Consider the following 20948-nt stretch of genomic DNA (forward strand, 5'->3'; position numbering starts at 1 on the left):
AGAAGGAGGGGTGATATTTTCTGACTTAGTTTTTCTTAAAGGAGCCGTCGCCGTGTCCGTGTGTCTGTGGATCCTCGATGTGCAATTGACGCGCGCGCGTGTCTGTGTGTGTTGAACAGGAGACAGGGAGTGGGGTGCAGCGTTGACCAATTTGTGGAAACCCGGAAGTAGTGGTGGCCATAACTGGTCACGTATTGGAATGAGCCACATCAAATGGGCAACCAGGTGGGGGGCGTTCAGAAACAGATAAAAGGCATAGCCTAACCCCAAATGATCGTGATACTAAGCATGTTTTTTTTATACAATAAACCGATAAAATACATGCTAAACTATACTGATCTGCATAATGCATGCATGAAGTACACGGATATAGGGATCAAATGGTATGCTATTTAAAGGAAGAGCAGCCCATCATTTCAGTCAGACAGTAAATCTCTCTGTTGTATGATGTCTTGTGCAATGTTAAAGGGCTGACATAAAACGGCCTCATTTGCAACTATACATCTATGCAATAGAAATGTTTACGCTCCATTCTATAGGCACTGATAGTTTCTTTTAAGTTTTAGTTTGAGTAATTGGGGACATGACCAATGTCTGATGACAGCTGTAAAATAAATGACTAACAACACCTTATGGGTACAGAAAGTCACAGTTCAATTGCTTTTCGGGATGAAGTGAAAGAGCTGTGAGTAAGGTCACCTAACATCCAGCTAACTGTTCTTTTTATAGATCAAAAAGAAAAAAGTCCATATGAGCCTAAAGTCAGTTGGGCTTGATAAACACCTAGATGCACACCCATAGCCTAATTTATGCCTGCAGGTAAAGCTGTTTTGATTTAAAGTTATATTGTGATTACAGCCATGGGCCTACTTTAGATTAATATGTGAAAAAAATATAAAGAAAGAAGAGGTTTTAATGTAGGACAGCCAGGTAACTACCGCAATCTGTGTACAATATGATAGTAGGAAGTTTAAGCCACAAAACAATGATTTGTTTACAGTTTAGACATAATAAAAACATTCTTCAATGTACAGTTACTAATGTTTTGAAATACTGTGAATAGCAGCAACACAATATAGCCTAATCTTTGTTTTGTATTCATTGTTATTGTAGGCTGTAGTCTGACATTTAGCTTTGCAGCTCAGAAATAACTGGGACAATATCATTTCTCGAAAGTAACAGTTAGGCCTATTATTACTTCAGTGGAAACATATTTGACCTCTCCTTGTAAGCAGGCATGTCAAAAATGTAGGCTATTAGGTTAGAATTTATCAAGAAAAAGACTAAAGTTAGATCAGTTAGCATTAAACATATTAAAATTACGATATCTTACTCCTTGTCTCCCAAATTAACAATTTTTGATTATATCACATTTTAAAATCTGTGGCATCATAAAGTTTTGCAACTCAGATCGATTACATTGCATATCTGGTCAGGTCACTGGCCTAATTAAGACTAATTAAACATGTTTTTAAACACCTTTTATCATTTAGTGAGGTTTTGTAGTAACCTGATCACTTGCGCCATCTAGCTTTTGGCAAGTGCAACATTATTACAATGTGGCTTTCTCAAGCCTGCAAGTTGTAATAAGTAACCAATAGTGTGTGCATTTGTCTATGAAGGAATCAGTGTTTGTCTGTTTGAAGTGTTCTATGGAGCATAACCCACAATACATAAGACCTTTGAATTGTATGGCAGGTCAGACTTTTTTATCTTTAGAATCAGAAATTAGCCTCAACGTGTTTATTACACACATCTACACATGACACACACCATGACAAGAAAGCATAATGCTATGTATAGTACTATAATTGTATACATAAACCCTATTATTTTATGCAATAATTTTCTTACAATCCTTTAACGAGAAGAAAGCTAGTGAAAATAATGAACTTGATGACAATATAATAATTAAGTCAGAATTTGACTAATTTCTCCAAGTCTAATGTTAACTCTTCCCAGTATCCACAGCTAGGATGACTGAGGTGTAGTGTCATCCAAGCTTGCGTTGTCATCCTTGTTTCCATTTCCACATGCACAAGACAATTCAGATCTGCATGGAATGTGAAAAGAGCGGGGTAAGGAAAGACTACAGATAAAGGTCACAGCTACAATTATCTCTAGCCTGGGCCATAGTGACAGCTGAGCAGCCCCAGTATTTGTCCTGTTGTTGTCTTCTGCTGTTGCTGTTTTGGGGGGCAAATGGTCAATGTTTTTAAACCCCCAGTGAATGAGCTCTATTTTCTAAGTTTATTTTCTAGTTTCGAAGTTTAAAGGGGAATACATATTTGATATGGACCTTTGATTTAGAACCCAAACACGTACACACACAAACTTCTATCGAGAAAATGACGCAGTTGGACAAATCAGGCTTGTTTGTAGTTTTTTTTAACTTGAAAACATGGGAGATGAATAACTGATTCTGGATCACAGTATAAACTCAAATGAGTAATTAAGTCTGGATCATGCTTTACGACTTTGGCTCCATCTACTGCCCTGATGTAACTGCTGAGAGACTCTGACAATCGAGGTGATTAGATGTTTTCTTTGCAATCTACATTTAATACCAATGTACAGTATTAACACATATAGTAGAAATAGTGCAGTCAATAAATATCATCACGTACAGTAAAGTAAATAGCCTAAACAAAACTGCTCTTTGCTGCTAAGAGAAAGGCATGTAGAGTGATATGCCATATAGAATACATCAGATTTTCCAAGGTTTTACATGTAATTTTTACATTCCTGTTTCAAATTATACATTTCTAACAGCAATATTTTACAACGTGCAAAATGCACGTTGGACATTACAAGCTGTACTGTCATTAGTATACCACTGGGTGTAGATATAAGACAGGAAATGGGTTTTGCTCAAGCCTTGCTTCATGGTGAATGTAATAAGGTGTATGATTCAACTAATACAAAACATTAAAAAATATATATATAATGATTGAACTGATTGAATGAAAAAAAATGTTTTACTCATAACTCTAGGTCTAAACTGGAAATAAAAGAATGTGCTTGGTGTGCTCTTATGTTGTCTCGTCTAGGCTAGATAGTAGCTTGACGTAAACTAAGTATTTTCTTGCTGTAGTATCCAAATATTTGATTATTATTTAAAATGTTGCTTAATTTCAGTAGCTAGCTGCTGGATATGACGCTTCATATACTCCACAAACGACAGATGGAGATAGGGTAGGCTACCCTAAACGATCTAAAAACGGACAGATTCAAATTTTTGAATTTTAATCTTCGAAATCTAGATGTTTTTTCTTCTTTTTTTAAAGTTGTGAAACCACTTTCACAAATAATAGTAGCCTAATTGTGAACCAGGTGGATCTACTTTAAATGCGAAACACCATAGGCTACATGTCGACTAAATTGTAGTGCAGACTACAGCTAATGCATGGACCATGTGAAAATGTGTAAAGTCACCTTAGATTTTCACTTGCTTAGAAGACATTGTCCAGATCACCCCTGGCCCATTGCTTGACTTGGACATCCCTGAAAATCCTCCACAGTCTGCAGTCCTTTGGGTCTGACGTCATCGCTTCCGCAACCCCCCCACTCCCCTCCACCTCCAGTGTCGGTGGCGTTGCTTCTGCCTACAGAATCCAACATGGAGTAACCAGAGATGGGGCTCGTACGGGGCCATCCTCACCGACATCAACGCACGATTGTCAATTACCGCATTTCAGCACTGGACGCGGCGGGATTAAATCGGTGGAGCTATTCTAGGCGGATTTATGCGCTCCTGGATACCCGCGAATAATTTAGGCGAAGTACTGTGAAACGAAAGGGGGGGGAAACAAAAACAATCAACAAAAAACGATAGGAAAACTCGATTGCTACAGCGTGTGAGAAAAGGTGTGCAGGACGAGGGAAAGTAAGAATGAAGACAACACACCATGTACCCGCTGTGGGATATTATCGTAGGTGAAACGAAAAAATGACAGAAGAAACACACCCAGACGAGTAAGTAGCCTACATAGATGCGGATAAATTGTCTTTATTCTTATTTATGCATGAGGTAACGTAAGTTTCCATGTGTTGTGCTGCTTTTTTAAATGTCACTCGATTGGCATAGGGATGAGAAGTTCAACTTCCATGTTTTCTCCAAGTTGAAAATGCTTTGTTACAATGTAGCCCAATGTCTAGTGGACAGAGGCGCGGGGTGGCTGGGCCCCCTCGCACTCCCCACTGAACGACTAGGCTACTCTTGAGGTAGAGGGAGGGACGAGGGGGAGGGGTTGAATCGGAAACATTTTGTAAAGGGATTTGCGCTGAATAGTTTTATAAAATGTACTATATAGCCTAGCGGGATTTAATGTGCTATTGTGATGGTCATGTTCCCCACAACTTTATATGGCGTGTGCTAAACGATTTATTAGCACAAGCACGTAAAAGTAGACACCGTTTGCATTGTGACGTTGGGGGTTAGAAAGACTTTCTTTGTGGAGGACTGATATGCAATAGCCGCCATTTCTTTTGGTGAATCGCTCTAATTTGCATACTGTCCTTCATTCATAAAAATACCAATGGCAGAGCCCGATGGGGGAGCGCGTGTCACTGGTAGAGTGACTAGGATCCGTAGCCAAATCTTTCGAGGATATACGAGTTTCAGTTTGACAGATTATTCTACCAGAATTTCACGTGTAGTTTACCTGTCAAATGACTGCAGTCATTAAATGAAACACAGTTCCTACAATATGTGTTTATATAGACACATACCTAAAGCAGTAAATTACTTATGGCATAAACACACCAAAGTAATAATATTAGCCATAGAAGTATTGAAATAAACTCCTCATTTTGGGCATGGACTGTCCACTGTTGTTTTTATTTATTTATTTTTCAGTGAGTGTAAATCACACTCCTTGAAATCTTAAAGTGAGAATCATACCCCATGCATATTATAGATTTGTAACACTAGTGCACAGATTGTGCAACAGGTTTGCCATTGATCATAACTTTATATCCCTTTTCCAGTTCTTTATCCTAGCAGAGAGATTTGGCAATAGCCCATGACCTGAAGGATCAGGCTATCTTACTTTGATTTATTGTTCTCTTACACACCCCTGCAGGTAAACACATGACTCATATGGTCATGTATAGGGAGATATAATAGTTTGGGCTTGTGAAATATTTACTCAGAAAGTAGCTGGGGACTCCAACACATAACCGTTGACGGAATTGAATATGATGGAACGGTGGGCACGTTGAATTGGAAAAATAACTCTTCTTACATGTGTGCACAAAAGGATATGTGGGATGCCTCAATACTTCAAATGATATCACAAGTTTGAGTAGCCTGCAGCAACATGGTAGAGTTACACAACAGAAGCCTTTGTGAATTCCACATACACACAGTCTAAAACTAAGACTGTTGCTATTCATCAGAGTGCAAATAAATTCAGCATTTAGTTTGCCCAAGCTAATCCCATTTTACAAAAGCAACCTGGTTTTAACCTAAGTTTTCTGACCCTGGAATGTAAACCTTGGTTCTGAGTCCTGTCCCTGGCCTGGACAAACCCAGTGCTGTTTTGGTATAAAAGAGCAATGCTTGATTCACTTTTAACATACATTGGTCCTTGGAATTTTGGAACAGGTTTTTTGGAGGAGAGTTTTCCTCACCAGATACCCGAGAAACTGAATCAAAACACACAAAGAAGATTAATGGAGTGGTTCAGTCAATAGCAAGAGCAACCTCCTGGCACAGTCTGGACATTAAGAGAACCTGGGCTTCAAAACCATGGTAGAACTAAAGTTTGCATACAAAAGTCTCCTCTTGCTATGTTCCCCATTGGCACAGAAACGCATCCCATCTATGCCCCCCCCTCCCAGGGCAGAAGGTGGGGCTGTGGAATGGGTAGTTGTATTGATCAGGTGAATGATGCCCCAGAACCAGCCAACCCTGAGCTGTCAATAGTTCCACAGAGGGGAAAAAATGGAAAATGACATTGAAAAAGGTCAACGTTACCGTCCTTGGCTTCCCAGCCTTGTTGCCCAGGATTGATTACGTATCAGCCCTCCTTTTTTTCAAGCTGCCAGGGCTCAGCTGTTCTCAAAATCTTGCAAAGAGGAGATGGTTGTATAGTGGCGCTAAATAAGTAGCAGTTTGTCATGTTCTTAACTGCTACTTATGGTCCCAGCATCTGGAAAGACCATTGTTTTTCCCAGCTTCTTGATCTGATAATTAGATTATCTTCCACACGTTTGTGAAACAAATGCCATTACAGTGTGCTATATTTAGCTTTTTGGCGTCATACCTTTACAAAAACTACTGCCACTACTCAAGTTTAAACCAGTACGTTTAAAGCAGCGTTTTTTGGTCTTTTGCCTGCATATCAATACCAACATCCATCTCCTACCATACCATACATATTTATCTTGCAAAAGAGCTACCTTTTTGAGGTAAGTCACAGGGTAGAGTTGTCGTTGTATCTGATGCCCAAATGGCAACAGGACATGGCTAATGGAAGATGGATTTTCGTTACTCCAGCTCAATAGTGGCATCGCACAGGTCCTGCATTCTGCCTCTCTATCGACTTTGCCACAGACCTGCTCACGTTTCAGATATCTGTCGACAAGGGACCGCATGCAAAACAGCCCACAAGGTCACCGAGTGCTTTCCCCCCCCCCTTGTTTTGGTTGACTTGGTTAAGAGCACAGTTACTCTCTTTGTGACAAGGGAGGAAACTCATTCAAATGTTTGGCAGAGGAGAAGCGAAACGCCATCTGCTCTAGCTCCCTGCTGAGATGGGGGAACTGAGATCCTACCATTTTGTACGGGGATGATGATGTCATGAGCACGTGTGGACTTTGCATGCGTTGTGCTGTTACTGTCAGTATAGACCACCTGAGGCTGCAGTGTGCTGGTCTTAGGTCTCAGGGGTAATGCTCAGTAGGGGACTTCCGGCTAGTGGGACCTCCTTGGCATTAGGTCAGCAGCACTGCAGTTACAGTAAGAGTGCATCCATTTGTTTAATGGGTTTTCAAGGGTTTGACGAGGATTAGTGATATTGAATCGCAAGACTGTTTTTGCACTCTCCTTCTTCACATCAACCAGAGGGAAGTTGTTTCCGCACAACAGTTTCTGAAAGACCCCACCACAACAAACATCCTTCGTCACAATAGCTCTATCATTTCTTTAAGTGCGAGAGATTTGTGTTTGTAACTTCATCTTTGCAGTACTAAATAGGATTGGTGTTTGATTTGAAGAACACCAGAAAACTTGACGTCCGGTCTCTTGGATAAAGCAAAAGTCCAGATCAAGTTTTTATTAGATATTCTGAGGGTGTGCTTTGGGTTATACAAAGGCAAAGTAACATTAGGGAACTCAACATATTCTGTATTTGCTTCCTACACAAGCCACTTGGTGTAAACCACTTGAGGCAATGCATTTAGATCTTTATCGGAATTACACTTTAGAGTATAAAGGTTACATTTTGGAGGCTCCTTTCCTTTAATACCAGCACCTCATAATGAATATAGCAGGCAAAGTTAACAAACAGCACTTTAGCAAGTCTGAATTGATATGCAAATGTATGAGATTAAGTGAGTCACGGTGTACAGATTTTTCCTCACAAATGTGACGTCTTTTAATCCCCCCTATAAAATGTATATTTTGGAAAGTCTGTTTTGGCGGCCCAACAGGGATTCCTCCTCATTCTATAGTAGTGTTGGCTGATGAGTGTCTGGTGTATATTAATAAAATGCATTACTGCACTCCATCTGAAATGTAACCGCCAGGCATGTGGTCTGTAGCCACAGATTACATGCTTCTCATTTTCTATCCAATTTCAGCTGCCAGCCACACTGTGACATCTTCATTCTGAATTTAGTTTACCTTCCACATGAAGGTTCCCAGAGATATAAACAAGTGCATATATTCTTGCCTGCCATTTGGCTGGAGGCTTGCTACATCAATGTTAGATATTGAAAACATTTAGATAACAGGCCATGCATAATCAGTTTAAACATTATCGTGGTGTTGAAATCGTATTCCTTTCCTGTCTATTAAACTTATGAGTGTGGGTGACCCATTGCTCATTGACAGTGTATGCTTGGTCATCAATAGATTGAAGTGATAAAATGGACCTATATGAACTGACCAATTTTAACTTAGTTTGGGACCCAGATCGTTGTTCAAACTCCTAATCATTAGATGTATGACCAGTTTTGATGACCTGTGCAAGAGGGGAAAAAAAAGCTTTGGGAAAATTGATGAGCTGTCCTCAATAGGAGCTGCCAGAAAGGGGGCAAGAGAGAAGGAAAAGAAAAAAGCACTATTGATCACCTCTGCTCCTCTATTCCGAGCGAGGGATGACATCATCCCAGGCCTTTCACACCTACCTGCAGGGTTGGGTTTGTACATTGTAAACCTTTGACCTTACCTTTATGAGCCTGACAAAGTTAGGACACCTAGCACACACTCCCGATAAGAAAGAACTCTGGAGCTGAGTAATATACAACCCACATATTCTGACCTGTGTAAACCCATCGTGAAAGCATTGAATGTGCACCACGCTCTCTCTGGTTATACAATACACACACCTTACTGATGGACGGTTCCAGTTGGCTTGAATGGCATCCGGGCTGTGCGAGGCTCCCCGTGACTGAGAATAAGATGGAGGTTTTTCTGATTTCACTAGCTTAGCTCAGCTCTCGGTCTCTGCGTCTGGCGGTAGTGATGGGGCTCAGGCCACGTTCTCCCCCCTTCTGAGGGATGGGGATGGGAGTGTGTGCTGTGTGCCACTGCAGGCTGCCGGCAAATGCGGAATGGCTGCCGGCCGATGACTCATGCTTCACACACACACACACACACATACATACACACATACACTCTCTCTCTCTCTCTCTCTCTCTCTCTCTCTCTCTCTCTCTCTCTCTCTCTCTCTCTCTCTCTCTCTCTCTCTCTCTCTCTCTCTCTCTCTCTCAGGCACACACACAAGCACCATCTGTTTGTCAAGGAGACTGAATCATACGGTTCGTGGGGAAGCACTTTTGAGCAAACAGCCTGGAATCAGGCAGCACTGCTTCAACCATGATCAGGATGATTGGGGTGTCGCGTCGACGCGCGCGCAACGACGGTCTGTCGACGGAGACCATGAGGAATTTGTGACCGTGGCAAAGGGATGTAGGAGAGATGTCTGATTATAAAAGGCAAGGCTTTGCGTTTTTTTTTTTTTTTGTGCCTCTTCAGTTTTTCTTCTTCTTCACCATGTCTTCCTGTGTCAACACTGCAATGTCCTCCTTGCTCTCTCGCTGTCTGTGTGGATGTTGCTGGAGGGGCTACTCCTCGTGACTGGCTTGGTTAGGATAAGGTTTTGTTTTGGCTGTGGATGAACAAGACGACCGAGGCAATGCCGCCTTTTACAGGCAACGGTTTAGGCGCCTATAAAGCTGTGTTCTCAGGGTCTTTCGATGTGTAATCATAGGTGAGTGCGTGCACTGGCACTCGGTCAGTATTATGAATCATCCATGTGTTGGTCTGTGTTCCGTAGATTCCATAGAAAATGGATCAACCATCCTGCTTGCAAAGGCAAGCGTTGAACATATTTTTCCTTTAGCAGTATTCGGTTTGCCTTGGCGTGTAGTGTGTACGGGGTAGTGATTGGTAGCCACATACATGCATTGTGTGTGTGTGTGTGTGTGTCAGTCATAGAGATGTGGGAGAGGGGTGACCTCTGCAGAGGGAGAGGAATTACTCTCCTATTTAGTAGGTCCTATCATGGCTGCCACATTCCAGGGGTGTCAACAAAACCCAAGCTTATCTTTCTCTGGGGTGGGTGGGTTGTGGAGTCATCCTCCATATGATTTTAAATGCTGCCTGTCGGGTTTTTCACAATAAATCGCCCCACTTATTGACATGTAGTACTAATGTGATATGTAATACTGCTGATTTGTACCTGTCTTTGCAGTTTCTCGTAAAGATTACGGTCTGTTTCTGGCTTGTTCCTGTGTGCACTGTCTTATGGCCTGGTTGCTTGTCTGTCAGATAGCGTGTGTATGTCTGTGTGTGATTGTGTGTGTGGGAGTGTTGTTGGAGGTGCACCATCCCTAATATACTTTATTTCTTTTTGTTGTTGTTGCAAAGCCAGATGGCCAGTTTACCATGTAAAAAAGCCAAGGACACCCTAGAATTTTCAATCTGTCATTGGTTGGAAACATTTTGATAAAATGGTTATCCTGGTATAGTGAATTACCCAGTACTAAATACTCTTGTGCATTAGGGTGCAGCATTGTTGGTGTTTAATGTAACGACTATACAAATCCAATGTCGGGTTATGATGGCATATCATTTCTTTGTGGAAGGTCCCTTTCGGACTGTCCTTTAGAAGGAATATTTGAAAAGACTAGAAATCATTTTTCTCTTGAACATCTTGGGAGATGCTGCATCTGGAAGAGCTGACGTTTTGTACCTCACTGCCAAACTTCTCTGTGCTTTGTATCAAACACTATCATAGAAAAACTCCAACACGGCCTATGATGTAGGTTAGTTCATTTTATGGACTGTTTTAATTAGTGCTAGTTTGTGTCCATTGGAAGATGGCAGAAGGTGAGGGGGTGATGCAGGGAATGTTCACAGTCCATTTTCATAGCACAGATGTACAGTTGACTCATAACGCTAATCTTTTTTCTTGTCTTTTTTTTTGGTTCACAAAGTTCTTCCATCTTGCAGCCTTATGCTAAAAAGTAAATTCCACTTGCATCCGCCATTTTGTTTTTAGTACTTTGTACTTTGTTTACAATGCATAGAAGGTTAGCTGTTGTGGCCACCCTTTATGTTACATGGGATGAATGATGGGAACGGTTCTTACTGTAGTGTCTGTGTACTTTCCATAACAAGTATTAACATCAACAAGCATTTATCAGTAGATTCACTCGTGAAAAAGCAACATTATCTGTCATTCCAAGTTGTATCATGCTGATACAAACATGCTCTTACATGAAATGTTTCATTCTATGCTAACAAACGTATAGCGCCCGTACCCCTGTCATTTGTTCACCAAACAAGCTTAATGACTGACTTTGCCATTGTTCTATCTATCTATCTCCTGTTGCAGTGACAGCTACATTGTGCGAGTTAAAGCGGTGGTCATGACCCGGGATGACTCGAGTGGCGGCTGGCTGGCCCAGGACGGGGGTTGCCTCAGCAGGGTGGGCGTCTGCAAGGTGCTGTCGTCGGAGCTGCTTGGCCGGAGCAGCTTCCTCATCTATGGCGAGCGCCTTAAAGACAAACAGGTGAGCCGGCAAACTGCGCCGACGAACGGATGGATCGCGTCCCAGCTGAATGAGAGAGCCCGAATTTGTTTGCGGCCGTGAGAACGGAATCATTTGTTGAATGTACAGACTTCGACAATGAATTTGGGTCAGATGTCCCCCTTCCGTTGACTCCTATATCTTTTCCTCTTCTCTTTTGTCTGATAGAGTCATTTTCCTGTGATGTGTGTCATCTCCTGTGTCCTCTCTCCTTGGGCTTTGAAGTTAGTTTATCTGAGGGGGCTGCGCTTAACCTCCATTTCCTCCCAGGTGATTTTGGAATGCTTCCTGAAAAAGGATTTGCTCTACACCAAGGCCACACCCACGTTCCACCACTGGAAGGTGGACAACAAGAAGTGCGGCCTTACGTTCCAGAGCCCGGCCGATGCCCGGGCCTTTGACCGTGGTGTAAGGAAGGCAATGGAGGACCTGACGGAAGGTAAGGGTGTGGAGTGATTTAAAATGTTACCATTTTACCTCAAGATAACCTTTTTAGAATGGCCATGGTAGTGAAAGAGCCCAACTGAAACGGTGATACACATGTTGTTCGATATGCAATTTCTTTGGTTCCCCAGGGTCCACCACCTCTTCTTCAACAATTCAGAATGAGGCGGAATTGGGCGACGACGATGTGTTCACTGTGAGTCTCCTCCATTTTTCCTAATTTCTCATTTTCGGTCAGAGCTGGAGACGGTCTTTTATTGTGTATGGGAGAATCCGCTGTTTGTTTTGGTAGTCCGGGATGATTTACCTATAGAGATGAATTAACCATTTATGGTCATTGCTGTCTTTCTGCATGAGGTGACAAGTTTGACGCTCATATTGTTTCTGTGGAAAGGCCACCTTTGCCCTGTCCCGGTTCAGCATCGTTTTTTCTTCATCTCCACTAACAGTCTTGTCTTCTCCTATTTGAAGTGCGTGTGAATGCATCCTCAAAAGTGAGGTCGGTAGTGGTTATTTTAGCTTTGAGGCCCTTGCCTGTTTGGGAATGAAACAGCTCTTTGTTTTTGAGCAGAGATGGCTGATATGATAGTAACAGGCGGCGGTGGGGGCGACTGGGGTATGAGAAGGGAAGGGGAGGGGGGGGATGTATCCTGTAGTGTTTTGACCAGACTCTTCTCTCTCCACTGCTTGGCATTTGGTTTTGTCGCCGTCACAGGAGATGAGGAGCAGCAGGCGGGGGTCGCAAGGTCTCTTCCTGCCCCCCCCCCCCCCCCCCCCCCCTCCCATCTCTGGCTCCCCACCACCACCCCCTGTAAAACTATCATTAGCAGCTGCTTCCTAGCAAACTGCCTCTGTGATTTAACACCGGGGGAAAGGGGAGGGGTGGAAGTAGGAGGGGGGGGGGGGGGTGAAAGAGAGAGAGAGAAGGGAAAGCCTTGTGTTGTCTCTCATTCTATCCCAGTTCAGTCTGGAAGTGCTGTCTGTGGGGTTTGGCCATGGTTTGAGCAGAGAGGGTTTGGTGTGTGAGTGTGTGCATGTCTGATGCTTCTTTCAGCTGTGTTTTGACTCCTACCATGGTGGATTTCTGCAGATGGTAGTTCTTGTTAGCCAGCGATTGGATATAGACAGAGCATGTTTTAATGTAATCTGTGTCAGACCTACAGCTGTAGTTAGGCAGTAATGCCACAAATCGTTCAGCTGATGGACTCCACAAAGTGTGCAAGCTAGAGGAAAGAAATGGCCTAGTGTTTTGTTTCTTGCTGCTTTTGCTTTTGGATAATAATTGACACTTCAGCTAAAATGGCCACTAATTACCTCACCTGAGAGAGAATAATTTCATTACTACACTTTGGGTCATTTAGAAAACTCAGTGGCATCCAAATCTAAAGGTGCTGTTACTCATGTGCTTACCTTTAAGCCAGTCCTAACCATCTACTGGTTTGGTACTCCTATAGACTAAAGTTTCTGCACAGTGAAATTGTCCCTCCCCTTCCTACCCACCAATATGTTTACCAAAGGCAGTCACCAACTTAATCATTTGCCCATACTTTCCTTCAGCAACAGTTCCACTGCCTTCCCATTGACAAGGAAAGCACAGCCGGTTCGCCTTCCATCGGCAGACCAGATACATCTGTCCGGCACAATGAAAAAGGGGGTTACATTCCTCTACATTCTCCATTTCTGCAACTGTGCCGAGTGTTGCTGTTACATCACGCTTTTGAATAGGCCTAATTTCCCAGGGAGGAGAGGAGAGACGTACATGAGTCATAGTGGTGCATCCGCAGTGTGGAGCCTGAGCCTGGCAGCCTCCGAACCACTGCTGCATGACCCACTGTACTCACTCAGCCCACACAAGCGCTAGCTAGCGAACATGCTAACACTTAACTTTGAAGTGCCGTAGCCCGGGAAGAGCAAAGCACTGTCGATCCTGCGGTATTGCAGAAGACTCTGCATGTGATGAGAATTTGAAACCAGCCTCGACGCTACCAGGAACCACAATGCTGGAAGAGCTGACTTGAGTTCTCATCTTGTCGTTGCTAATTGTTTTTTTTTCGTGGGGTTCAGATGTTTTGTTATAATCAGAACCACCTTGATGTGATGGCGAGATGCCTTGAGTGAAGTAATTCTGAGACAGATTGAGCCTAGTGGATGATGGATGTGTTGTAAATGTCTGGTTGGAAGCCATTGCTCAACCATGTTGCAGACAGGACTGAAAATCTCAAAAGAGGGAAAACTATAATACATTATTGTCTCAAGTACCCCATGACTTAAAGCTGCAGTAGGTAATATTATCTAGAATAAATTCAAATATGAGAAACAGCCCCCGCAATTCTTTCTGAACTTCCGCACTTTCCTCCAGCTCGAGTGTGATTGACAGTGGTTTCATAACATAAGCCAAGGAATAAAAGCTGCCTCACAGAAGGTGATTAGCTGGAACAGGATTGCTGGGATGTAATTGGCTAGATAGTAGCCGTACGCTCTAAAAATGAGAAATGGACATTCCACTGACACTGAGCTGTCTGTGTTGCTAAACAACTCTTAAGAGAGCGTAGTTTGCTTACACAACATGTTGATAGGGGACACTTTTTAAATTTTTAATTGTACCCATTTTACCTTTTAAAGATACCAGAGTGAGTGTGGCGTTTCAATACAACTCGAATAATATATCATACATTTCCCTTCTACGGACTGTGAAGGCCTTCCACTGTAACTCATGTGTTACCTACATCCTAAATCTGATGGGAAGCCCAGGTCTCGCACTCGTTTCCCTTTTCGGTTCTTTTTTTTTTTACCCTTCTGATGGCGATGGCTTCAAAGAGAGAGAGAAAAAAAGGCCTAGCGTGTCGTTTCCACAGGATGTCCAGGCCGGGGGAAGAGGGCCGTCAGTAATCTGTCACTGCCTGCCTGTTTACATAGCTGGCCCTACTTAGAAAAAGGCAGGTCTGCTCAGGGGAACGTGGCTAATTCCCCTCTGTTGCTGATCTCTCTCTCGCTCCCTCTCTCTTTTTTATTTTGGAGCCCGAGCTGCATTCCCTTATGGGCCTCCGAGGCAGCCTGGAATAGGGGTGGGGGGTCACTTGTAGGAGATAGGATCCATCTTTGGGAAGAGGGGAAAAAATGCCAGAGGGACACATCCCAAGCCCAGAGGAGGAAGACCGAGGACAAATGGACAAGTGACCTTTACCCTCATCCACCCACCCAAAGGAGCTAGAACAATATTAGTCAAGAGTAAATAAGGCACTCCCTGGGATGATGCAATACTTCCTCTTCTTTGGAAGGTCCTCGGTGACTTGGGGAAATTTGGACCGATTCTTGGAATGACTCCTTTCAATCTTTTATCGGCTGTAGAATGGGATAAGGGAAGGAGTGGGGGGTTTTGATAAGAGAGAGGCTTTAAAAACCTCCCCCTTGCACCTTCTAGGAGGTGCCTGGTCCTACCTTTTGCGTATTGGGGTCAGTGTGAATGGGCTGGTGAGCGGACTGTGTGTCCATCGTATGTGTGGATGGGGCCAGGAGGTAGTTTTAGAATCGGCAGCTGCTGCGAGTTCCATTCCTGTGTCTGGTCTGGTCTGGAGGCTAAATTGATAATTAGCTCAGCCACAAATATACCCCCACCCCCAAACTACCCAGCCACAGCAATCATACTCAGAACAGGATCACACTCATGCACAAATATATCCCTTATGCATGCATTTAGGGACACACATACCCACACACACACACAACACCCTAGCCTTTTGGCTATTTCCTGTGTTGGAGGGCAAAGTGAATAGTACTGGGGCTCTGTGTCTGTGTGTGCATGCTGTGTGTATGTGTGTGTGTGCTGGGGCAATGGTAGCGTTGCTCTGTAATTATCTCAATGGCACCGCCCGCCCCCCCCCCACTCCCCACCAGATGCAGCCCCCGCTGCCTTTATCTCCAGCCTTAATTCCCTTCCATTCACTTCCCAAGCCCAGCGATGATGAAAATCTCCAAACACTGCTGAGGTATGCCTTTGAAATCCGAGGCGCGCTACACATCTTCCCCAATCAACACGCCTGGTGGACTTCCGTGGCTTTTGTGATGAACATGGGCAATTTAGCCTATTTGCATTCCTTTCGCCTCGTGCTATTAGGAGTTCTCTGGAGCATTGCATTTTCCCCTCTGCCCATCCCCCCCCCTTTCCCCACTCCCCCCGTTCTCAAAGCCTGCTGTGGAGTAAATATCTGAACGGGTCTGTGTTTGTAATCATCTCCATCAGACAGGGGCCCCAGCTAGCCTCAGAAGCACTTTTTTTCCCCCTTTCTTCTCCATCCTTAACCAAGCTCTTGGCAGCGTGCAACGGAGAGACGCCGTTTTTATTTTAGGCCTCTATAACTTAAGGCCGTCCAATCCGCTCGCGTCCAACTCTCTTATGGCCCATCTCATGAGAACGCGACGCGGAGGCATCGAGAGCTGCCTTCTACCACTGGTGTGTAACGCAGCCCACGGGCGGCGCACTCTTTGGAAAGCGCAGTGTTGTGGTGAGGCTGAGTTAGCTCTACAAAGTCACCCCCCTTCCCCAACACACACACGCTCGCAAACACACATGAAAGCGGTGCCCCGCGTCGACACCGCTGGTGACGCAATCGACCGCACTTCTGGTCTCGTTCGACGCTCGAAGGCTGAAAGTCGTAAGCTTAGCTGGAATTCATTTAACCTACCCTCAATAAAGGAAACTTCAGAAAAACTTTTTTTTTTAACCACTCTTTTGTCCTTGAAGGCATTCTATTATTTTTAGTTTTTGCTTGAGCGTTGGTTAATTGCATACAGCAGTAGGGGTATTTGAATCGTTGCCATACCATGCTCTTACCTTAGTCACGGCCCATTGACTGCGTTCCGTAAGCAGGTTGCTCTCTGTATGACAAAGCCCAATGGAAGGTAGGATCTCATCCCCATTGGGGTGACGTGATCTCACGATCTTCCAGGTTCCTGGGAAAAGCATTGTTCACCTCAATGCATCTTTCCCTTTGTCCGCCTGTATTCAACGGCAATAATAACGTTGTAATCACATCAAAACAGTCAGTAGAGTTCAGGGCCCAATTTCGGTTTAGACTACCATAGTGTCATTAGTTGATGAACTCTACCAGACTGCTTTTGCTATCTTGAAAACACTTTAGTCCGGTGAGTGTGTAGCTTAATCTTATGGAATGAATCGTGACCAGCAAGAACTGAATAAGGGAAATTCAAGTCGCTAGTTTTCTAGCAGAGATTGGTTTCCCCAATGCAGTCTTCGACGAATGCGGTGACACCGTTTCAAAGTGGGTCCTCTGTTTTGTCTCCTCCAGAATGCCACTGACAGCTCCTCCAACTCGTCCCAGAAGAAGGAGCCTCCCATGCAGGCCCTGGCACCGCCCAGCTTCTGTGAGCCCCGCAGGCACCACTGCATCCTGGGACATTTCTACGACCAGCACAGACCACAGGACCACTACTTTCTAGATCAGGTAAGTGCCTTGAAGGAAATAAACAGACTATATACTGGGGACGACTGATCCCAGCGTCCTGTTTAGGGCGCATGTTGAAATACTAATGTTTTGATTTGATCTGACCTCCACAGCCCATGTTCACCCGTCACGTCAGCTTCCAAGAGGAGGAGGAGATCGTCCGCATCAACCCCCGCGAGCGCACCTGGCTGACGGGCTACGAGGACTACCGGCACGCCACCGCCACACGCGACAAACTCATCCAGCCAGAGGACGCCTACGTGCACTTTGCGAAAAGCGAGGCGCCCAAACACGACTACACCTACCCCTACCCCCTGGGCTGCGACCCGCAGCACGTCCGCGACTCCAAGTCTGGCTGCGTGGACCGCACCGGCATCCCGAGGGCGGTGGTAACGGCCCAGCCCCGCGCCCTGCAGCCCAAGGGGAAGCGGCGGAAGGAGGACGGCGAGCGCTCGCGCTGCGTCTACTGCCGGGACATGTTCAACCACGAGGAGAACGGGCGCGGGCGCTGCCAGGAGGCGCCCGATCCCATCCAGACATGCATCCACCGGGTCAGTTTCATGTGGTGTGCAGACAGCCTGCTCTACCACTGTATGTCGGACCCGGAGGGCGACTACTCGGACCCGTGCTCGTGCGACACCAGCGACGAGCGCTTCTGCCTCCGCTGGTTGGCGCTGGTGGGGCTGTCGCTGCTGGCCCCATGCATGTGCTGCTACGGCCCCCTGCGCGCCTGCTACCGCTGTGGGGTGGCGTGCCACTGCTGCGGTGGCAAGCACAAAGCTGTCGGTTGAGGCACGGCCTCGCTCCAGTTGGAGGTCAGGACAGGGCAGAGGGAGCAAAGACTCAAGGGAGGGACCGGAAGAGGGGGGCCCTCTATGCTTTTGTTTTTCCGTATTTTGTTTTTTTGTTGTTGTTTTGTCTTCTCGCCAAATTCCAGATGGGAAAACAATAGGCTCATCAAGTTATTTTCTAAATGGACGTTTTCCTTTCGGTGGAAAGAAAGAAGAAGGAAAAAAAAGGTTCCCATTGTTATTTTTGTTTGTTTTTGTTTTCTGTCCTTGTTCTATAGGGGTACCCTACGGCTTCCACGTCTTGCATTACAAAGACTAAAACAATGAATATTCATTTATATATAAATATATATAAACAGGTACTTTATATTTTTACACTCATGTGTTTTAGAAGGCTTGAATATTTCTTTTTCTCAGTGTTGCGTGAGGTCAGAGTGAGCGTTTTTTGACGGACGCTCTGCTTTCCCTCGCCATGGCTTACCAATCGAAGATCAAGCTGGTTCCTTCATGTTAATAGAGGCACTTAAATCAACTGTGATCATGCCCCTCTCCCTATTCCCCCCCCCCCCCCCCTGCCACCTGTCAGCCAATGAAACAAAAGAAAGGAAAACTTTAACTGACCTCAGACCAGAGTTTTTTAATCAGGATTCAATGACCCTGACCAAAAATATTTTATAAATTCTCTTAATCGCAGATAAATGAGAAGGCGAGGTTCAATGTATACAAAGCTGCTTGATAAATCAATCGGAACAAAGAACACAAAAACAACATGACGTGATACTTGAGGATTGGATAAGGAAATACTGCTTCAGACACTTCATCTTTAGGGTAGTAGTGAGTGAGTGAGTGAGTGAGTGAGTGAGTGAGTGAGTGAGTGAGTGAGTGAGTGAGTGTGTGTGTGTGCGCTTTGCACATGTATGAGAATCAGTGTCACGTGCATACACTTGCATGTGCAAGTATATGTGTTACTTCCTGTCTGTGAAAAGAGAATGAAAAGAGAATGGGCAACAATGTATCTCAAAATACTATTGTTGTGACTTTTACGAAAGCCAAAACTTCAAAATGAGGTGCAGCAATTATGTATAGAATCTAGCTATTCAGTGACTTAGGGAGAGAGAAAAAATCAATCAACCTTTTTTTTTTACAATGTAGGAAAAGACGCAAGGTGACTTTTTCAAATTTGGTTAATGTAATGTTTTACATGTTTAATATTCTTTGAAATAGTTTTATTTATCTCCTTGCTAAATTGAGACACCAGCCTAAGGGACGGAGGAATTATTTTGAGTCAAGTGTCCCGTTGTAAACCCAGCCAGGAGGAAACGAAGAGATTTTGTCGCATTTGAGATGGATGTTGTCCACTCTACAGTGTCAATGGTGCTTTTGCATTTATTTAATTTTGTTTGTCTTTCAAAGGATACTCGACCACGCTAACTATCAGGGAATTGCTATTAAACTTCAGTCAACTTAAGCTTGAGAGAAACCAACACTTGAACCTGGTTGCTCAGCTCCCTCCCCCCATTCCTTAAAGAACAAAAGTGTCGATAAAGAGTGCCCTAAAGTGCCAGCCCCATTCAGGCTTATAATTTAACTTTTGGACACAAGGGATCCAGTGAGTGTCCCAGGGCCAGTACTTGGAGGCTCTCTGTTTGCACTGAAAAAAAGTGGTTCATCCATGTCTCCAGTTTTATTACCTTCAACCCCATCATGTTTTCTTTGTCTCATTATTACATTACAACTTGTTGCAGGAGGAGCCTGATGTTTGTCCAATGAAGTCATCAGTCAGGAAGACGGTGGCACAAACGTATGCTTGAATCAACATAATGCTTCTATCAAGACATGTATGCATGTGCGTGTGTAAGTACCTGTGCGATTGGAAAGTATGCATGTATGTTCAGCGGAAACAAAAACCAGCCTCAAATTGATACCACCCTCTAACCTTACCCTTAATGGGAGGAACCTTTAAGGTATATCTTTCTCTGTAAAAAGCACAACACCAATCAGAAAGGAAAAAAAACAACTTATGAACAATGCGCAAATTGCTGTGAAGTGCCCGACCTTGATTTGCATTCAGTGTGGTAGACAGACATCTCTGTACTGTATATTGCAGCCATAGGTAAACTGATCATAACCATCCACCTACCAAGCTATTTCTGCAATTGTATGGGTTGTGTGACTAAAGTTGCGGGGTCTGTATTAAAAGCTGTTGTTGTGTCCATGTCTTTGTCTTTCCGTCCCCACCCCCACCACCTTCTATTCCCCCATTTCTCTACTGTATGTTCCTGTTTGTTAAGCTTCGCAATACTGTTGCCATTCATTGTAGAGAAGATCCAAGTTTTATTTTTCTATCTGTGGTAAGAAAAGTTAACCAAAAGCAGTTTGTCTGTTTGGTGCAGTGTCTAGCTCCTGCACACATTTAACTATTAAAGGAAAGTGCCTGAAGCATCCCCTTCATTTATGTCCTCATGTATACTTCAAAATAATAATTGCTATGTAAAAAAAAACTGTTGAATGGATTGGTTTCTCAGTTTTTCTTTTTTTTTTTGTGTGTTTTTTTTTTACAATATGCATTTTTACCTCTGTAAAAAAGCTAAACAATATATATCAAGTGTATTATGTACATTTTAAGTTCTATTTTTTTATTGTTCCTAATATGACGAACGCGACTTGCTTTTAAAAACAAAAAATGAGAAAAGAGACATTGAGATCTGTACAAATCCCAATACATCATATGGAAACTAACCAAAGCATGGCTTGGATAATGCGTACTTTCCACTGTACTGTGTGTGTGTGTGTGTGTGCGCAATTGTGAGTTTTATTTACCCATGTCCTCATTTTCGCTGACAAGGGTTTAAGTTAAACCACACAGGAGCTTCTCAAACATATAGGTTTGTGGCTTTCATAAAGAACTTGTGGTCTTGGCTTTAGGCATGACTCCCAATGTAGTAGGCTAGTTTCCCAGCCCTCCTTTTGTAGGAGAGAGAGAGAG

The 20948-nt window shown here is 43.9% G+C and overlaps 1 protein-coding gene across 4 annotated transcripts; it reads left to right on the forward strand.

The window, feature by feature from the left end:
• The first annotated feature begins 3642 nt into the window (after window positions 1-3642).
• Window positions 3643-20696, forward strand: spred2a (sprouty related EVH1 domain containing 2a). Of its 4 annotated transcripts, none has more exons than XR_010879306.1 (7): window positions 3643-3975; window positions 11070-11247; window positions 11536-11704; window positions 11841-11905; window positions 17016-17171; window positions 17285-18793; window positions 18830-20696. XR_010879306.1 is itself a non-coding variant. In XM_067259706.1 (6 exons), exons 1-6 carry the CDS (start codon window positions 3950-3952, stop codon window positions 17960-17962), a joined length of 1272 nt encoding a protein of 423 aa, XP_067115807.1. In that variant the 5' UTR covers window positions 3643-3949; the 3' UTR covers window positions 17963-20696. The 4 variants fall into 4 exon arrangements, 1 of the variants encoding a protein (XP_067115807.1); XR_010879305.1 differs by having other exon boundaries at window positions 18838-20696; XR_010879307.1 differs by having other exon boundaries at window positions 17285-18790; window positions 19708-20696.
• Window positions 20697-20948: the final 252 nt, after the last annotated feature.

The sequence above is a fragment of the Osmerus mordax genome, chromosome 21, assembly GCF_038355195.1.
Source record: "Osmerus mordax isolate fOsmMor3 chromosome 21, fOsmMor3.pri, whole genome shotgun sequence".
Classification (NCBI taxonomy): Eukaryota; Metazoa; Chordata; class Actinopteri; order Osmeriformes; family Osmeridae; genus Osmerus; species Osmerus mordax.